Below are 16,153 nucleotides of genomic sequence, written 5' to 3' on the forward strand. Positions count from 1 at the left end.
TCAAATGTGTAATTTGTAACAAAAACAACTGACCAATTCAATTTCGGTATTACCGATCCCATCCAATGTTTTTAATTGACAACTTGTTCGGTAAAGAATATAATACAATGACAGAACTAGAATTCATAAGAACATCAATAAATATTGGATAACACAAATGGACCGCATTCGCACAGCCTGACTCGGGTCATCCTGGTGAAGGAAATGGTTTAAAAAACAACATGATGTTCATGTAGCAGAATGCAGAACGGCGAGTTAGCCTGTGTGACTGAGGTCCAAGGACTCTAAGCAACAAACACATCCAGATTTCATTTAAAAAAGTGAAAAATAAATAAATACATACATAAAAAATGAGCAGAAAACATCAAGAAATGAAAACAAAGTCTGTACATCACAGAGGCTGGGGAGTGGTGTCAAAAGATTTTATGGTTTTGTCGCACTGCCAGAGGAATGAATTTAATGCTTGTAACGGCAGGGAATGCTGGGCCATTAATAACGACGGGGTGCACTTCAAGCCAACAAATAATAAATAAACAGAAATAACAGCTTTAACTATAAATATACAGGGGAACTCTCAAAGTAAATTAAACTAAATGTGCATGACAAAGTCGTATGTAATGATATGACAGCTGACTAGGATGGAATTTACAATAGAGATTTATATGAGGTAAAGGGCAGACTATGTAAGCAAGTTTGGGTGAACAGGGAATGCCGGAGGTTCGGGTTAAGTATACTGAGCAGCAGTGACTTCCAGAACAATCCCACCTGCCACCGGCGGCCGAACTGGCTTCTTTGTCATGGTAATTCTCTTTCTGACACCGTCCAATCAAAGCGCTTTCCAGATAACGCACTAAAAATTCAGACGTGCTACTCTTGATGGATGTGGTGTGTTACCTGCAGTCCTGATTAAACAGAGGACACCGTGCTCCTGTCTCACCTCCGCAGCTTCCTCTCTACCTCCAACAATCATGTAAATACGAAAAAGAACAAGGTTAACTTCTTGATACAACGTGAGCGATTCTCGGCTGTGGCGGCAGATAGCAAACAAAGTGTCGGAGGCTATTGCGAGAGTATTTGCATATTCTGCTCGCGAGAAACTCGACAAATATGGCTGAATGAGTCATGCAAACAAACCTAAATAAGACTGTGTTCCACGAATGTAACTACAAAGGGGTGGCGCAGCTAGCGTAACAACCTCTGGGACGGCAATTGCCCTGTGGCAATTAGTCAGAAAACTCGCCGTAAGAAAATCCCGCAGCTGCCTCTTATAGTTCTTCAGAATGCCTGCCAAAAGACAGCTGTGAACATTCTTTGTTTAGAGGTTCATTTTTATAATCAAGGCTCGCAATTAAGGTGCCACATTGTTAGCCATCTGCCTTCCTTCGCTAGCCTCAGCTGAGGGCTGTAAAGAGCTATTAGCGTGATATAGAGGTACATTAGCGGCTAATATGGATTATTAGGATACTGGGTTTCAGAACGAGACTCCAATTTTGACAGACAAATTGCATAACACTGGTACACCTCCTGTTCGATGCAAATCATGCATGGGCATTAGAGTGAATTGCATGAAATAGGTCTAGAATAGATCATTCTTCACCTCAAAATCAAAAGAAAACAGGTTTATATTTTGCTTTAAAGGAATAGTTCACCCAAAAATTGTCGTTCCACAACCGTAAGACCTTTATATTCGGAGTGCAAATTAAGATATTTTTGATGAAATCCAAGAGCTTTCGGACCCTGCATGGACAGCAACACAACTGACACGTTCAAGGCCCAGAAAGGTAGTAAGAACATTGTTAAAATAGTCCATGTGACATTAGTTGTTCAACTGTGATTTATGAAGCTACAAGGATAAGTTTTCTTTACGCACAAAAAGTATTAAGGTTGAACCACTGATGTCTATTTTAACAATGTCCTTACTAGCTTTCTGGGCCTCGATTGTGTCAAAAATATCTTAATTTTGTGTTTCGAAGATGAACAAAGGTCTTACGGATTTGAAATGACATGAGGGCGAGCAATTAAAGACTGAATTTTTAATTTTTGGGTGAATAGGTCATTCTTCACCCCAAAATCAAAGGAAAACATGTTTATATTTTGCTTTAAAGGAATAATTCCAAACTTGTAAGACCTTCGATCATCTTCGAGTGCAAATTAAGATATTTTTGATGAAGTCCGAGAGCTTTCTGATCTTGCATAGACAGCAACGCAACTACAACATTCAAGTGTTTAAACCGTAATGTTATGTAGCTACGAGAATACTTTTTGTGTGCTAAGATACAAAAATAATGACTTTATTCAACAGTTTCTTCTCTTCTGTGTCAGTCTTCGATGTGCATTCATGAGAGTACCACAACACAAGTTATTATTTTTGCTTTTTTTTTTTTTACACACAAAAAGTACTCTTGTAGCTTCATAAAATTACAGTTGAACCACTGATTTTAACAATTTTAACAATGACCTTACTACCTTTCTGGACCTTGAATTTGTCAAAAATATCTTCTTTTGTGTTTCGAAGATGAACGGAGGCCTAACAGGTTTGGAACGACATGAGAGTGAGTAATTAATGACAGAATTTTCGTTTTTAGGTGAACTATCCCTTTTGTTTTGCATCGTGACATTATTTTCATGAAAATGAACTACATTTTCATCTGAAATTCCTTTTAGCATTTGTTTTACTACAATCCTAATTGTTTAATCTAGTGTGACTGTAATATTTACCACAAATGCACTCCCTACAAATCATCCCTTTCTTGAAGTCAATTGCTTCTTTATCAAAATACGCACCAGTAACCTCAACATTAATTAAGCTTTCTTGGAACAAAAAAGATTAATTGTTCAGATATTAAGACTACTTGCTTTTCATCGTCTCTGAATTTTGGGCTATTTCATTAAAAAAGGTGGATAAAGGTAGAAAAAGAGGCAGTGCTGACGTTGAAAAGAAAACTGGGCTACGTTTGCAATCTCACGGGGAAATTGAGAGAGGAACAGCCAGAGATAAGCACAAACCCTGGCATTAGAGAAACGCGCTGTAAAAAAGAAAGAGTCTGCCCTTTTTTTTTAAGGTAAGGAGGGTAGTTGAGAGGGCAGAGAATAAGGAGCGGCCCTCATTTTTGAGTCAGCTGTCGCAGTACTCTTTGAAAAACAGGACACGCACCTGGTTGGAAAGAGAAAAAAGCGTGCCTTTGGAAACCAAAGTGAGCCCAGACCACATCTATCGCTCTGAGGAGAACAGAAGGCCAAATGCTGCCTCTCTCAACTGGCTTTCTTGAGCGTGAGCCTTTGCTTTTTAACCTCCCGATCTTCAGTGCTGGAGGTATCCCTCTGCCTCTGAAATTTACCCATGAGCACTTTTAACATCTAACCCGTATGTGATATCACACCATCTGGATTCTTTGTTTTCATCCTCACCCCACCCATGGGAATCCATCCCTGTTTTATTTCTTCCTTAAGTGTGCTACTTCGAGAAGCTAATTGCGGGCATAGCTGCGACCCCCAAGGCTGTTAAAAGTACCTTGTCGCCGGCTCGGTTTGATGTGGCGTATATGCAGTCGAGTGCAATTAAGACCGGCAAGTCGAACCTCTCTTTCCGTCCCTCTAATTCTCGCTCTTTTTCTCACCGACAGGCTCTGACAGGACAATTTCTCCTCTGTGGGTGAGAAAGTGGGAGATCATGACACAGACCATCAATAACAGACAGAGGAACTACAAGTAGGGGGGGATTTCACAGTGGCACATTTCATCTCAAGTCACTCAAAGTCTATACCTGTGAAAGATAGAAAACCTTTAATCAAGGCTTGAAATATATCTGCGTAACAACTAGTTAAAGGCCGTTTAAGGACTTGAAGGAATAGTTTGACCCCAAAAATGAAGAAGATGCTTTGCAGAGTGTCCAAGCTGCTCTTTTCCAGTGAAAACTGGGGTTTTTAACGGCTCCTAAAATGGCGAAAAAGCACCATAAAAGTATCATAAAAGTGGTTTAAATGATTATATGTGTGCTATATTCTTTTTCTGAAGATATTTGATAAGTTTGTGTGAGAAAAGCTCAAGAGTTAAGAATAAAGAAGATACTTTGCAGTGTCCAAGCTGCTCTTTTCCAGTGAAAACTGGGGTTGTAACAGCTCCTAAAAGTGGTTTGGATGACTATATTGTGTTCTATATTCTTCTTCTGAAGATATTCTGTAAATTTCTGTTAGGAAAACTCAAGAATTAAATTATCATTTACAAAAAAGAAGATACTCTGCAGAGTGTCCAAGCAGCTCTTTTCCAGTGGAAAAGTTGTAACTGCTCCTAAAATGATGAAACGCACCATAAAAGTATCATAAAAGTAGTTTGAATGACTATATGTGTGCTATATTCTTCTTCTGAAGATATTCAATCCATTTGTGTGAAGAAAACGCAATAATTTAATGATTAGTCGTAAAAAAGATGACACTTTGGAAAGTGTCCAACTGCTCTTTTTCAGCAAAAACTGGGGTTGTAACAGCTCCTAAAATGACGAAAAGCACCATAAAAGTGGTTTGCATGACTATATGTGTGCTATATTCTTCTTCTAAAGATATTTGATAACTTTCTGTGAAGAAAACGCATGAATTAAATGATTATTTGCAAAAAGAAGACACTTTGCAGTGCCCAAGCTGCTCTTTTGCAGTAAAACTGGGGTTGTAACAGCTCCTAAAATTGTGAAAAGCACCATAAAAGTGGTTTGCATGACTATATTTGTGAAATATTTTTGCTCTGAAGATATTCAATAATTTTGTGTAAGGAAAACACAAGAATTAAATGATTATCTTGCAAAAAAAGCAAACCAACATAGGTTGCCAGATTGACATCAATGACATCAAATGTCACATTTCTGTAAACGCTACGACTTTTGATTATGAATAACTTCGGTCTGTTTCTCGCACAAATCTATTGTACAGTATCAGAAGAAGTTAAATTCGGTGCACAATTACATTTACGGAGCTTTATTGGCATTTATTGCCAGTCATCATGATTTCCGTGAGAATTTTGCAGTTTATACACTGAAAATCCAGATGTACACCTTTCTACGCAACCCAAAACACACCAAAACTTAAAGTATTCGATAAGTTTGTGTGAGGAAAATGCTAAATTTAAACACTTATTTGCAAAAAACTCCACTGATATGGATATGAAATCTCAGGTTGCCAGATTTTACATAATTGACATGAAACATCACGTTTCTGTGGAAGCTACAATGGAATAACGACTTCTGATTATGAATAACATCGGCCAGTTTCTCGCAAAAATCTACCATACGGCTTCAGAAGACATTAAATTCAGTGCACAATTACTTTCATGGTGCTTTTTTGACGTTGCCAGTCACTCATCTCCATTTTTTGCCTGACGTAAGAAGTAAAATCGTATGGGTCTGGAACAACATGAGTATATTTTAATTACTATACTGAATATACTTAAAAATTTTGTGAGGAAAACGAAAAATTTAAATTATTATGTGTAAAAAACTCCACCTATATGGATCTGAAATCTCGTTCATCATCAGGTTGCCAGATTTTACATAATTGACATGAAACGTCATGTTTCTTTGAAAGCTACAATAAAATAACGACTTTTGAAAATTAATAACTTTGGATTGTTTCTTGCGGAAATCTATCGTACGGCTTCAGAAGGCGTTAAATTCAGTGCAAAGTTACTTTTATGGGGTTTTTTGGTGCTCGTTGCCAGTCACTCATGTCCTTTTTTGCTTGACATAAGAAATAAAATCATACAGGTTTGGAACAACATGACTTTCATGTAAATTGTGCAGTTTATACACTGGAAACCAAGATGAGTACCACTCCTTACAACCCAAAACACTTCAATACTAAAGGTATTCGATAGGTTTGTGTGAGGAAAAGGCTACATTTATAAGGTTATTTTTTTTGAAAACTCTACCGATATGGACTTGAAAGCTTGTTCATTATCAAGTTGCCAGATTGACATAATCAAGTTTCTACGAAAGCTACAATGGAATAATGACTTTTGATTGAACTTCGGACTGTTTTACAAACAAATCTATCGTAAGACGTCAGGAGATGTCAATATAGTACTTTTATAGCGCTATTTTTTAATTTGGCAGCTCCGGCTGCAAAGTACTCATGTCCGACGTAAACAATAAAATCATACGGGTTTCGAACGACCATGAATGTGATTTAATTTTCAGGTAAAATCCAGATGAGCACCACTCCTCGCAACCCAAAACACATCAATACTCATAAATACTGTATAAATTAAGTTAATGTCTTACAAAGAGCAAACCAAAGTCAAAACGGTCAAGAAATCCTGCATAAGCAAACCAATCGGAAGCATTTCCTGGCTGTTTCGCTTTGATCCTGCGTTTTGAAATGAAATACAATATTTACACGTAGTACCAACCCACCCGCTCAATTAATGCTTATGTAAAAATACATAAACAGTTACCTAGAGTGTTTTCTACATTGAATGTACGAAAGAACTTTCCTCATGATGGATCCACTAAAATGAGATGTAACATTAACGAATAAAGAGACGGAAAAGTAAAACTGTTATAGTCCTTGTGAGGTCCAGCTGTGCCCCCTTTGATCATAATGAGCCGGACGAGAGGGGGGGGGGGGTGAAAGGCCGTCGGATATCAAAGATAAGGAGGTTTAGGCGAAAGGCTGTCGGAAAGGAGGGGATTATTTGGTTAGAAATGGCCGTGACCCTCCTGTTGACCTCGATGACCTCCTGAACCGTGCCTCTTGTGCTTTCTGCGCTCGTGATGGGACTTGTGGTGGTGGCGTCTGTAGCGGTGAGATCTCCTTGCTGAGGAAACAAGAAAGACAATATGAATAAATCTGGCAATTTGATTATCGAAATTGACTTAGTGAATAAAATTGAGACACTCACACTTCGTACAGATGATCTTGGGTCGGTCCCATTTGCCGTTGGCACGGCACTTGATGGTGGGAATGTGGCGCTGGAGGAAACCGTCATCGCACTGGTAACGCACCACAGAGTGTATGTCATAATGTGAACGCTTCCGACCAATCAGGAAAGCATTGTCCACAGTGGGCGGATCTCCACATAGTACTGCAAGAAAGACAATAATGTAGGATTACAAAAAATGAATAAATCTTGAATCAGTTTTAAATGAATCAACATAGTTTCACAAAACATTTTCCAGGAAATGAACAATCATTGACAGCCCCCTCCTCCCGCCCCCTCCTCCTCAGATGCGATGCTCACGTGGGTTGCCAGATTGAGGACACGTGACAAGAACAACCGCAACTTTTATCCATGTTTTAATGAGCCACTGGTCAAAGTGTTTTAGTTGGACTTTGAGGCTTTTTAGATCAGGTAGAATGTGTGATCTCTGGGCCAGTTTGTTTGCTTGTTTCCATGGCTACTTTGCGGTGTGTTTTCCGCCAACTGGCAACCCAGACTGTCAAAATATTATTGGGAAACTGTAAGTGGGTGGAATTGCACATTCCAAAACAAAAAACAAAACAAAACAAAACATATCTTTTAGTCTATTATAGTGTTTTTATGCTTTAGTGCAGTCAAAACATTACATACAGCACCTTTACAATTCTGTTAGATATGATTATACATTTTTTTAACGTTGTAGCTGATAACTGATAACCGGTTATTTGTTGAAAAAAAAAAAACCCCACTAAAAACTAATATCAATAGTTTTAAATGCTAAAAAGTAAATTTAGACATCACAACATTATTAAAATAGTTATTCAATTTAAAATTAGCTAGAGATTACATTTACAAGTGTAATGAAATTAGTTTTTTTAAGCTTTACTTTTAATATGAAAAATATGAAATAAAAAAGATAAATAATTTACTGGTATATTGTGCATCCATATTTCCTGGTGATTCATTGTGAATTTCTATTGCAAATTAAATGAACGAATGAATGAATGAGTAAATGAACGAATGAATGAGTCAGTGAAAGAACGAGTAGATGAATAAACGAATGAATGAACAAATTAATAAATAAATGAATGAACAAATGAGTGAATGAATGAACGAATGAGTGAATAAATGAATGAGTCAATGAAAGAATGAATGCATGAATAAACAAATGAGTAAATAAACAAACAAATGAAAAATTCAATAAATGAACAAATGAGTAAATAAACAAATTAATGAACAAAAGAATGAATAAATCAATAAATTAATGAACAAATGAACAAACAAATGAATGAATGAATGAATGAATAAACAAACAAATGAATGAGTGAATAAATAAAAAATAATTACTGAATGAACAAATGAAGAAACAAACAAATGAATGAATCAAATCAAATGAATCAATGAAAGAACAAATAGATTAATAAATTAATAAATGAATGAACAAATGAGTGAGTGAATAAATGAATGAATGAACAAACCAATGAATAAATGAGTGAATGAACAAATGAGTCAATGAAAGAACGAATGAATTAATAAATGAGTGAATAAACAAATGAATGAATGAACAAACAAATGAAAAATGCAATAAATGAATGAATGAACAAATGAACAAACAAATGAATGAGTGAGTGAATAAATAAAAAAATAATAATTACTGAATGAAGAAAACAAATGAATTAATCAAATCAAATGAATCAATGAAAGAACAAATAGATGAATAAATGAATGAACAAATGAGTGAATAAATTAATGAATGAACAAACCAATGAATAAATGAGCGAATGAGTGAATGAACAAATGAGTCAATGAAAGAACGAATGAATTTATAAATGAGTGAATAAACAAATGAATGAATGAACAAACAAATGAAAAATGCAATAAATGAATGAATGAACAAATGAGTAAATAAACAAATGAATAAAATGAATGAACAAAAGAATGAATAAATCAATAAATGAATGAATGAATGAACAAACAAATGGACAAATCAATGAATAAATGAGTGAATGAATAAATAGAAAATGAATGAATGAACAAACGAACAAACAAATGGACAAATGAATAAATGAGTGAATGAACAAACAAATGAATGAATGAATAAATTAACAGATGAGTAAATGAATGAACAAACGAACAAATGAGTGAATAAATTAATGAACAAATGAGAGAATAAAAGAAAGAATGAGTGAATAGACAAATGAATGAATAGATGAACAAATTAATAGTAAATGAATGAATGAATGAATAGGTGAATATACAAATGAATAAATCAATAAATGAATAAACGAATGAACGAATGAGTCAAACAAATGAATGAGTGAATGAATGAATGAAGAAACAAATGAATGAATAAATGAATGAACGAATAAACAAATGAACAAATGAAGAAACAAACAAATTAACCAATGAACGAATAAACGAATGAATAAATAAATGAACAAATGAAGAAACGAATGAATAAATGAATGAGCGAATGAACGAGTGAATAAACAACTGAGTGAATAAAAGAATGAGTGAATGAACAAACTAATTGATAAATGAATTAATAAAATATTTAAATAATTAATGAATAATGAATGAAAATGAATAAATGAAAACAATGAAAAAATGAATGAACTAATTAATGAATAAATGAATAAGTAAACAAATGAATGAATGAATTTCTTATGGATACAGTCAATTCCCACTATACCTTTTTCATTGAATACTCATATTAATCCTACTTTATACTTCATTCAGAAGTAAAATGGGTTTGGAATGTTCAAATTGCATGTTCAAGAATTATATCTTAGGGGAATTATGTTCTCTAGACCAGTGTTTCTCAACTCCAGTCCTCGGGACCCACTGCTCTGCACATTTTGTATGTTTCTGAGTCTGACACACTCAGTTCAGTTCATGAATCTTTCTACTAATGAGCTGATGATCAAAATCAGGTGCCTTAAATGAGGAAGACATACAAAATGTGCAGAGCAGTGGGTCCCGAGGACTGGAGTTGAGAAACACTGCTCTAGACATAGTGTATGAAAAAAATAGCTGTAGTCAGATTCAACCCTAAAGCGCCACAGTCTAGTGACACACTCTTCTCCAGCAGTGCCTCACATGACATTTATCTAATTAAACAGACTTAAAGAGCTGCAGTTTTCTTTTCTTTCATTAGGTGGCACCCTCGTAGCTGAAACTCGGCAGACCGCTCGACTGAAGCTACAGAAGTCAGCCTGTTCTTTTGTTGCAGTGGGGCAGTAAACACGGCAGGGAAGCAATCGGGGCTCAGGCACAAACAATTAGCCAGTGGTATACGGCTCCCCGTACATTCATACGCTCTGAACAGCAAACCTATAATCCGACGCTGCTCGCTATAATCACCTCAGCTTGTTCATTTGCAGCAAAACATCATAAAGCTGACCTGTGATTTGAGTGTTTAATGTCTTCACTCCGGCAGACTTTACGGCCTTGGCGCTTTAGCTTTTCTCCTTCAAGTGAGATTTTCTTTATCAAATGCTCCAGAGCAAGTCGTGCCATTAACCTCCTCGCAGGATTTCACGGCATTTTCAGAAGCGAATCAATTCTGGGAAAGAACTGCAGGTTATCTGTCGCTCAGTATGGGCAGGAATTGCCACCTAATCAGTGACGGTATGAGCTGGAATTGATCTGGGAAGTCAGCGGATGCTTGTAAGCCTGATGAGTTTTGTTGTATGCACTTATTTTGGTGGGGAGCTTCTTTGTCTGGGGAGAAAGAGGTGTGACCTTCTAGGTTGAGGATAGGAGGGAAATGTCACACTTTAAAACACTCGCTCCTGCACTAAGCAGCTGTCCTCAATCCACACAAGCCGAGTTCGGATTCGGCAATAAATCATAAATAAATAATAGACCATAAAATCAATACTCAATCCTGGACACACTGTACACTTAGATACACTGGCCTTAAAAAGTATTCGGACAACTAAGCCATGCTTAAAAATGTATGAATGTCACTTTATTTTATATTCTATCTTAGATTTTCAGGGAGAAGAAAAAATATATCTAACAACTTTATTATTGTAAAGGTTTTAGTAACAAAGTAACAAATAAAAACAAAGAGTAACAAATAATAAATTATATATAATAAATATCATATATTTTGTACTTAATAAACATTGATTAATGAAATAATAACTTGAAATAATGTATGTTATAACTAATTAATGTATTAATTAAATACACCAATTTAGTGAATTATATATTTTATTATCATATTTTTTATAGATTATTGTATTAATAAAATTTTAGTAAGCAACGTAATAAATCATATATAAGTACATAAAACTATATATATATATTTTTTTATTATAAATTATATAATAACAATTTCTATTTTATAATAAATGTGTATCTTTATACATTAATAAATAAAAAATTAATATTCATTTAGTAATTATATGAAGCAATTTAATGAATTACATATTTAAAAATGATATATTTATATATTAATTTTATTAATAAAATTAAATATATATTTTACTAAGCAATGTAATAAATCATATGTATAATTTTAAAACAAAATAAACTTACAAAGGTGCTTTTTTATATTTTAGAAATTATAAATACATTAAACATTGCATTTATTATTAAGCATATATTTCTTTTAAAATTATAAATTCTATCATTTAAAAAGTTCTATTCTATAATGAAAATGTGTATATGCATTAATAAAATAAAAGTAATGTAATAAATTTTATAAAGATTTTATTAAATTAATTAAATAATTAATTTAGTAATTAAATATAATAATTGTTTTTTAGATTAATGAACTGAATAAGTTATATATTTTAAAATTGTACGTATTCATATAAATATATATATAAATTTTATTAATAAATGTTATTAATTTATTAATAAATATAATTTTAAAACGAAAAAGTGTTTATATTTACAAAGATGCTTCTTTTATATTTTAGAAATTATAAATACATAACATTGTTTTATTCTATAATTAATTCAATTTCATAATTTAAAACGTCGTATTCTATATTAAAAATGTGTATCAACTATATATATATATATATATATATATATATATATATATATATATATAGGTTCTATAATTTAAAATGGTGTATTCTATGATAGAAATGTCTATCTATCTATCTATCTATCTATCTATATAATCTTGTATATCCTGTTTTCAGTTATATCTTTATATCTTATATTGAATTAATATCTTTATTAAAAAATAAGAATTGTTTTTGTTTTATTAATTTAACCTTTTTTATTATAAATCTAAAATATATAATTTCAAGCTTTTAAATTGGCCTTACTTTTGAATCTATGTTGCCAATATAGCTTATGCTACAGTACATGCATCAGGTCACTTTGCACATATGAAGTGACTGATAACAGATTTCCTTTTTGCGTTCCAACTGCAAGTTGAAGCATTTTTGCAGAGGACAAGGGAAAGGGTTTTATCGCAGTGCTATCATATTGACCAGACTGCACAGAATGCCCCAGGATGTGTCTCACCTCATTCATACAAATATCAAAGCTGGCAGGCAAAAGTCAAGGTGATTCAATAACACTGACACAGATAGGGGTTCTTCAGCTGAGTCAGCATCACCCTGAGGCTTGTGCTCAACACTTTGGACTAAGGCATCATAACCTCCAGCAAAACCTGGAGCTCAGCATAAAAACTATTAAAACATGAGCGAAACATACAGCCAGATATTGTGGAATGTCTGTTTAAAGCACATATATGAGTTAATATCATGTGACTGTCTATTGCCCGCTGTTCTTGAGGGATTGTTTTTATTGTATTACGGCCGGGCTGGAGATATTGCATGATCAATAGTGCTGACAGTTTGAATGATAGATTGATTGGGGGAGGGCTGATGGACAAAAGGGGACAGCGAGGCAGGTGGTGGGGGTGGTTGGAAATGTTTCCCAGGTGGTCTTGCAAATGACAGCTGGCTGAGCTGTGTATGTGTGCCAGCCATACGACTGTTTGCTCAAAATTGAACAAGCACACCATCGATTCAAATCTGCGGCCACTGCCTTTGAGTAACCCCTGTGCACACTGTTACAATAACCATGCTAATGTGCATGTGTATCTGAAAATTTTCTGAGAAATTATGTATTGTCTACTCCATTTGATCTAAATTTTGGGTTCACAAGGACTAACCGGAAAACAGGTATGTACAGTCAAGCCCGAAATTATTCATACCCCTGGCAAATTCTGACTTAGTTACTTTTATTCAACCAGCAAGTTTTTTTATTTTATTAGAAATGACACAGACATCTCCAAGAAGATAATAAGATGATGTACAAGAGGCATCATTGTGGAAAAAATTATTACTCATCTTTTATTTACATCTGAACAAAAAGTGGCATGTCCAAAATTATTCATACCCTTCTCAATAATCAATAGATTAGAATAGCCCTTATTGGCTATTACAGCAATCAAACTCTTCCTATAATTGTCTTCACAGGTATTTTTGCCCATTCATCTTTAGCGATGAGCTCCAACTCTTTCAGGTTGGAGGGTCTCCTAGCCATCACCCTGATCTTTAGCTCCCTCCACAGATTCTCAATTAGATTTAAGTCAGGACTCTGGCTGGGCCACTGCAAAACGTTAATGTTTTTGTCTGCTAACCATTTCTTCACCACTTTTGCTGTGTGTTTTGGGTCGTTGTTGTGCTGAAATGTCCACTGGTGCCCAAGGCCAAGTTTCTCTGCAAACTGCCTGATGTTGTTGTTGAGAATTTTGATGTATTGCTCCTTTTTCATGGTGCTGTTTACTATGATTAGGTTCCCTGGTCCACCGGCTGAAACCCCCTCCCCCAAAACATTAGGTTCCCACCACCATGGGAATGGTGTTCTTAAGGTTCTTAAGGCTTCTCCTTTTTTTACGCCAAATGAAGGCTACATCATAGTGGCCAAGTCTTCTTCTTTGTCCAGGTGAGCATTTGCAAAGAGCATGTGGGCTTTTGTGTGCCTTATCTGGAGAAGTGGTGTCCTCCTTGGTCTGTGTCCGTGGAACCCAGCGGTGTGCAGTGTCTGTTGGACTGTCTGCCCTTCAGATCTTGCCACCAGCAGAGCCCAGATTCATCAGGATGGCCTTGGTGGTGATCCTTGGTTTCTTTTTTTTTTTACCTCTCTCACTATCCTCCTGGCCAGCACAGGTGTCACTTTTGACTTCTGAAAAAGCTGTTCCCAATGAATCAGGGTAATTAGGATGCTTCAGAACAGCTTGGACTATTTGGAATGGTATAGAACTTTGGATTTTCCCATAGACTGTGACAGTTGGGTATGAATAATTTTGGACATGCCACTTTTTGTTCAAATGTAAATAAAAGCTGAGAAATATTTTTTTTTTCACAATGATGCCTCTTGTACATCGTCTTATTATCTTTTGGGAGAAGCCTGTTTGATTTCCGGTCAAAAAAAAATTGCTGGTTGAATAAAAGTAACTTTAAGCCAGGGGTATGAATAATTTTGGGCTTGACTGTATATATATATATATATATATATATATATATATATATATATATACACACACACATATATATGTCGCGCCGTTCACATGTCGCGCCTAAAAACGCGTGGAAAACTAGGCGCGCCGCTTTCTCCTTCTTTCCAAAGCGCTCTGTAGCCGACTGTAGCCTGCGCTCCGGTGGCGTTTGCCGTTGCTAAGCAACCATAACCTGCGCTCTCCATGATGACGCGGAAGTTTCAGCAAAGGATAAATGGATTTCCAAAATTAAAAATCGCTTGCAGTAGCTCTGCTACTAAAAACTGTTATCCCTGTAACAGCTATGACCGGCTGTTCCTCCATCTTGGGCAAAGCTTTTAATGTTTTTCGTGAAAGGAAGAAGCTGATTCGTTGGTTCTTGTCACATGATTCGCGGTGCGCTCGCAGCATTCTGAACGGAACGAAGTCAAGGTACAAAAATCTATTCAACAGAAATGGTGATGCAGTGAAGTCCTTTTTCCCTGTTGCTGTGTGGAGCAGCCTGTGTCAGTCACCTCTTTTACCCCCGACCCCCCGACTCCTGAATGTCACTCACTCATGCAGGCATGCACTGCAGTCTCGTGAGGAAACGCAGCTTTTTGATACAAAGTTTTTCTTGTTCCCGAATACAAATATTTTTTTAAGTATTTGTTCGAAAAAAGTATTTGTAAAAAACACGCTATTTGTGCCTTTCCGAATACCGTATTCGACCCTATTTCGTAACCCTCTAAAAGGCACTTCAGTCAAAACTGAAATAATGAGTGAATGCTCTCGAACATATTATACGTCTATCAAATACTTTTACTCCAAACTTGCTAAATCCCAGCCTTAGCCAAATCAGAAGTACCTGTACTTAGGTAGAAACCTATGCATAGGAGACTGATAAAAATGCTTCTTTTAATACATTTTTTGACTTTTTGCATCTGAACTCTTCATATATATATATATATATATATATATATATATATTATATATATATATATATATATAGAACCTGCTAATTAGTTTGATATAATATTTCAATTAAATATTTAGTTTAAATATTTCAGTTAAACATCCAATTTGAAATCCTAATACCTACCATCTAAGCTCAAACACGTAAGCCAGCCTACCACGTAAGCTCAAACACATTTTAATAATGAATCGACTATTAAATTATGGAACGGCGGGCAGGATTTCAATAGGAAGTGAGAAACGTGTTTCTCTGGCTCGCCAGAGTAGGTCCGTCATAGTCTGGGCCTCCTGAGGGGCATTCTCTGATGAACCTGTTCTCCGGTAGGCCCTTGTGAACCCAAGGTGTCTCCTTAAATCTAGGTAGGGCAGACGAACCCGACGGATTCCATAGCCTCAGTCTGCTTCGTATGTAAATGACCAGATAAAACGAGTCTAACGAGCACATAGAGGTGTGGGTGAAGCAGATTACGTCAGGGCTAGACAGCCAAGAGTGGCTGAAGAGAACCAGTCATGTCCACCAATTCATGATTGAAGCTTTGAACATGCAGCCCTCCCGAGGACCCACCATCACATACTCAGAACAAAATGAGTGACAGTTATTGCTGAGCTCATTGTCTGATGGTGAAAGATGTGAGATGAATTGGTGAAGGGGAGCTGCTGAAATTGAAGTTGTACAAACTGACATGACAAGTTCAGAGTGACATAAAAAGAAAGTGAGGAATGGAATGATTTGGAACATCGACCTTGGATATCAAAATAGTTAAAAAAAAATGAAAATCCTGCTAATCTCTTTCCTCCGAAGAGGCAGTGCCTCCT

At 35.5% G+C, this 16,153-nt stretch overlaps 1 protein-coding gene across 1 annotated transcript in view; it reads right to left on the bottom strand.

The window, feature by feature from the left end:
- Nucleotides 1-6,498: 6,498 nt before the first annotated feature.
- Nucleotides 6,499-16,153, bottom strand: part of ncanb (neurocan b) — a 128,004-nt gene continuing 118,349 nt past the window's right edge. Inside the window, exons 14-15 of the mRNA XM_073843645.1 lie at nt 6,886-7,068; nt 6,499-6,801 (exon numbers count right to left, since the gene is read on the bottom strand). Of these exons, the coding sequence (XP_073699746.1) occupies nt 6,683-6,801; nt 6,886-7,068 (302 nt within the window). The 3' untranslated portion in view covers nt 6,499-6,682. The remainder of the gene's footprint in view (nt 6,802-6,885; nt 7,069-16,153) is intronic.

The sequence above is a fragment of the Garra rufa genome, chromosome 7 (genome assembly GCF_049309525.1).
Source record: "Garra rufa chromosome 7, GarRuf1.0, whole genome shotgun sequence".
NCBI lineage: Eukaryota > Metazoa > Chordata > Actinopteri > Cypriniformes > Cyprinidae > Garra > Garra rufa.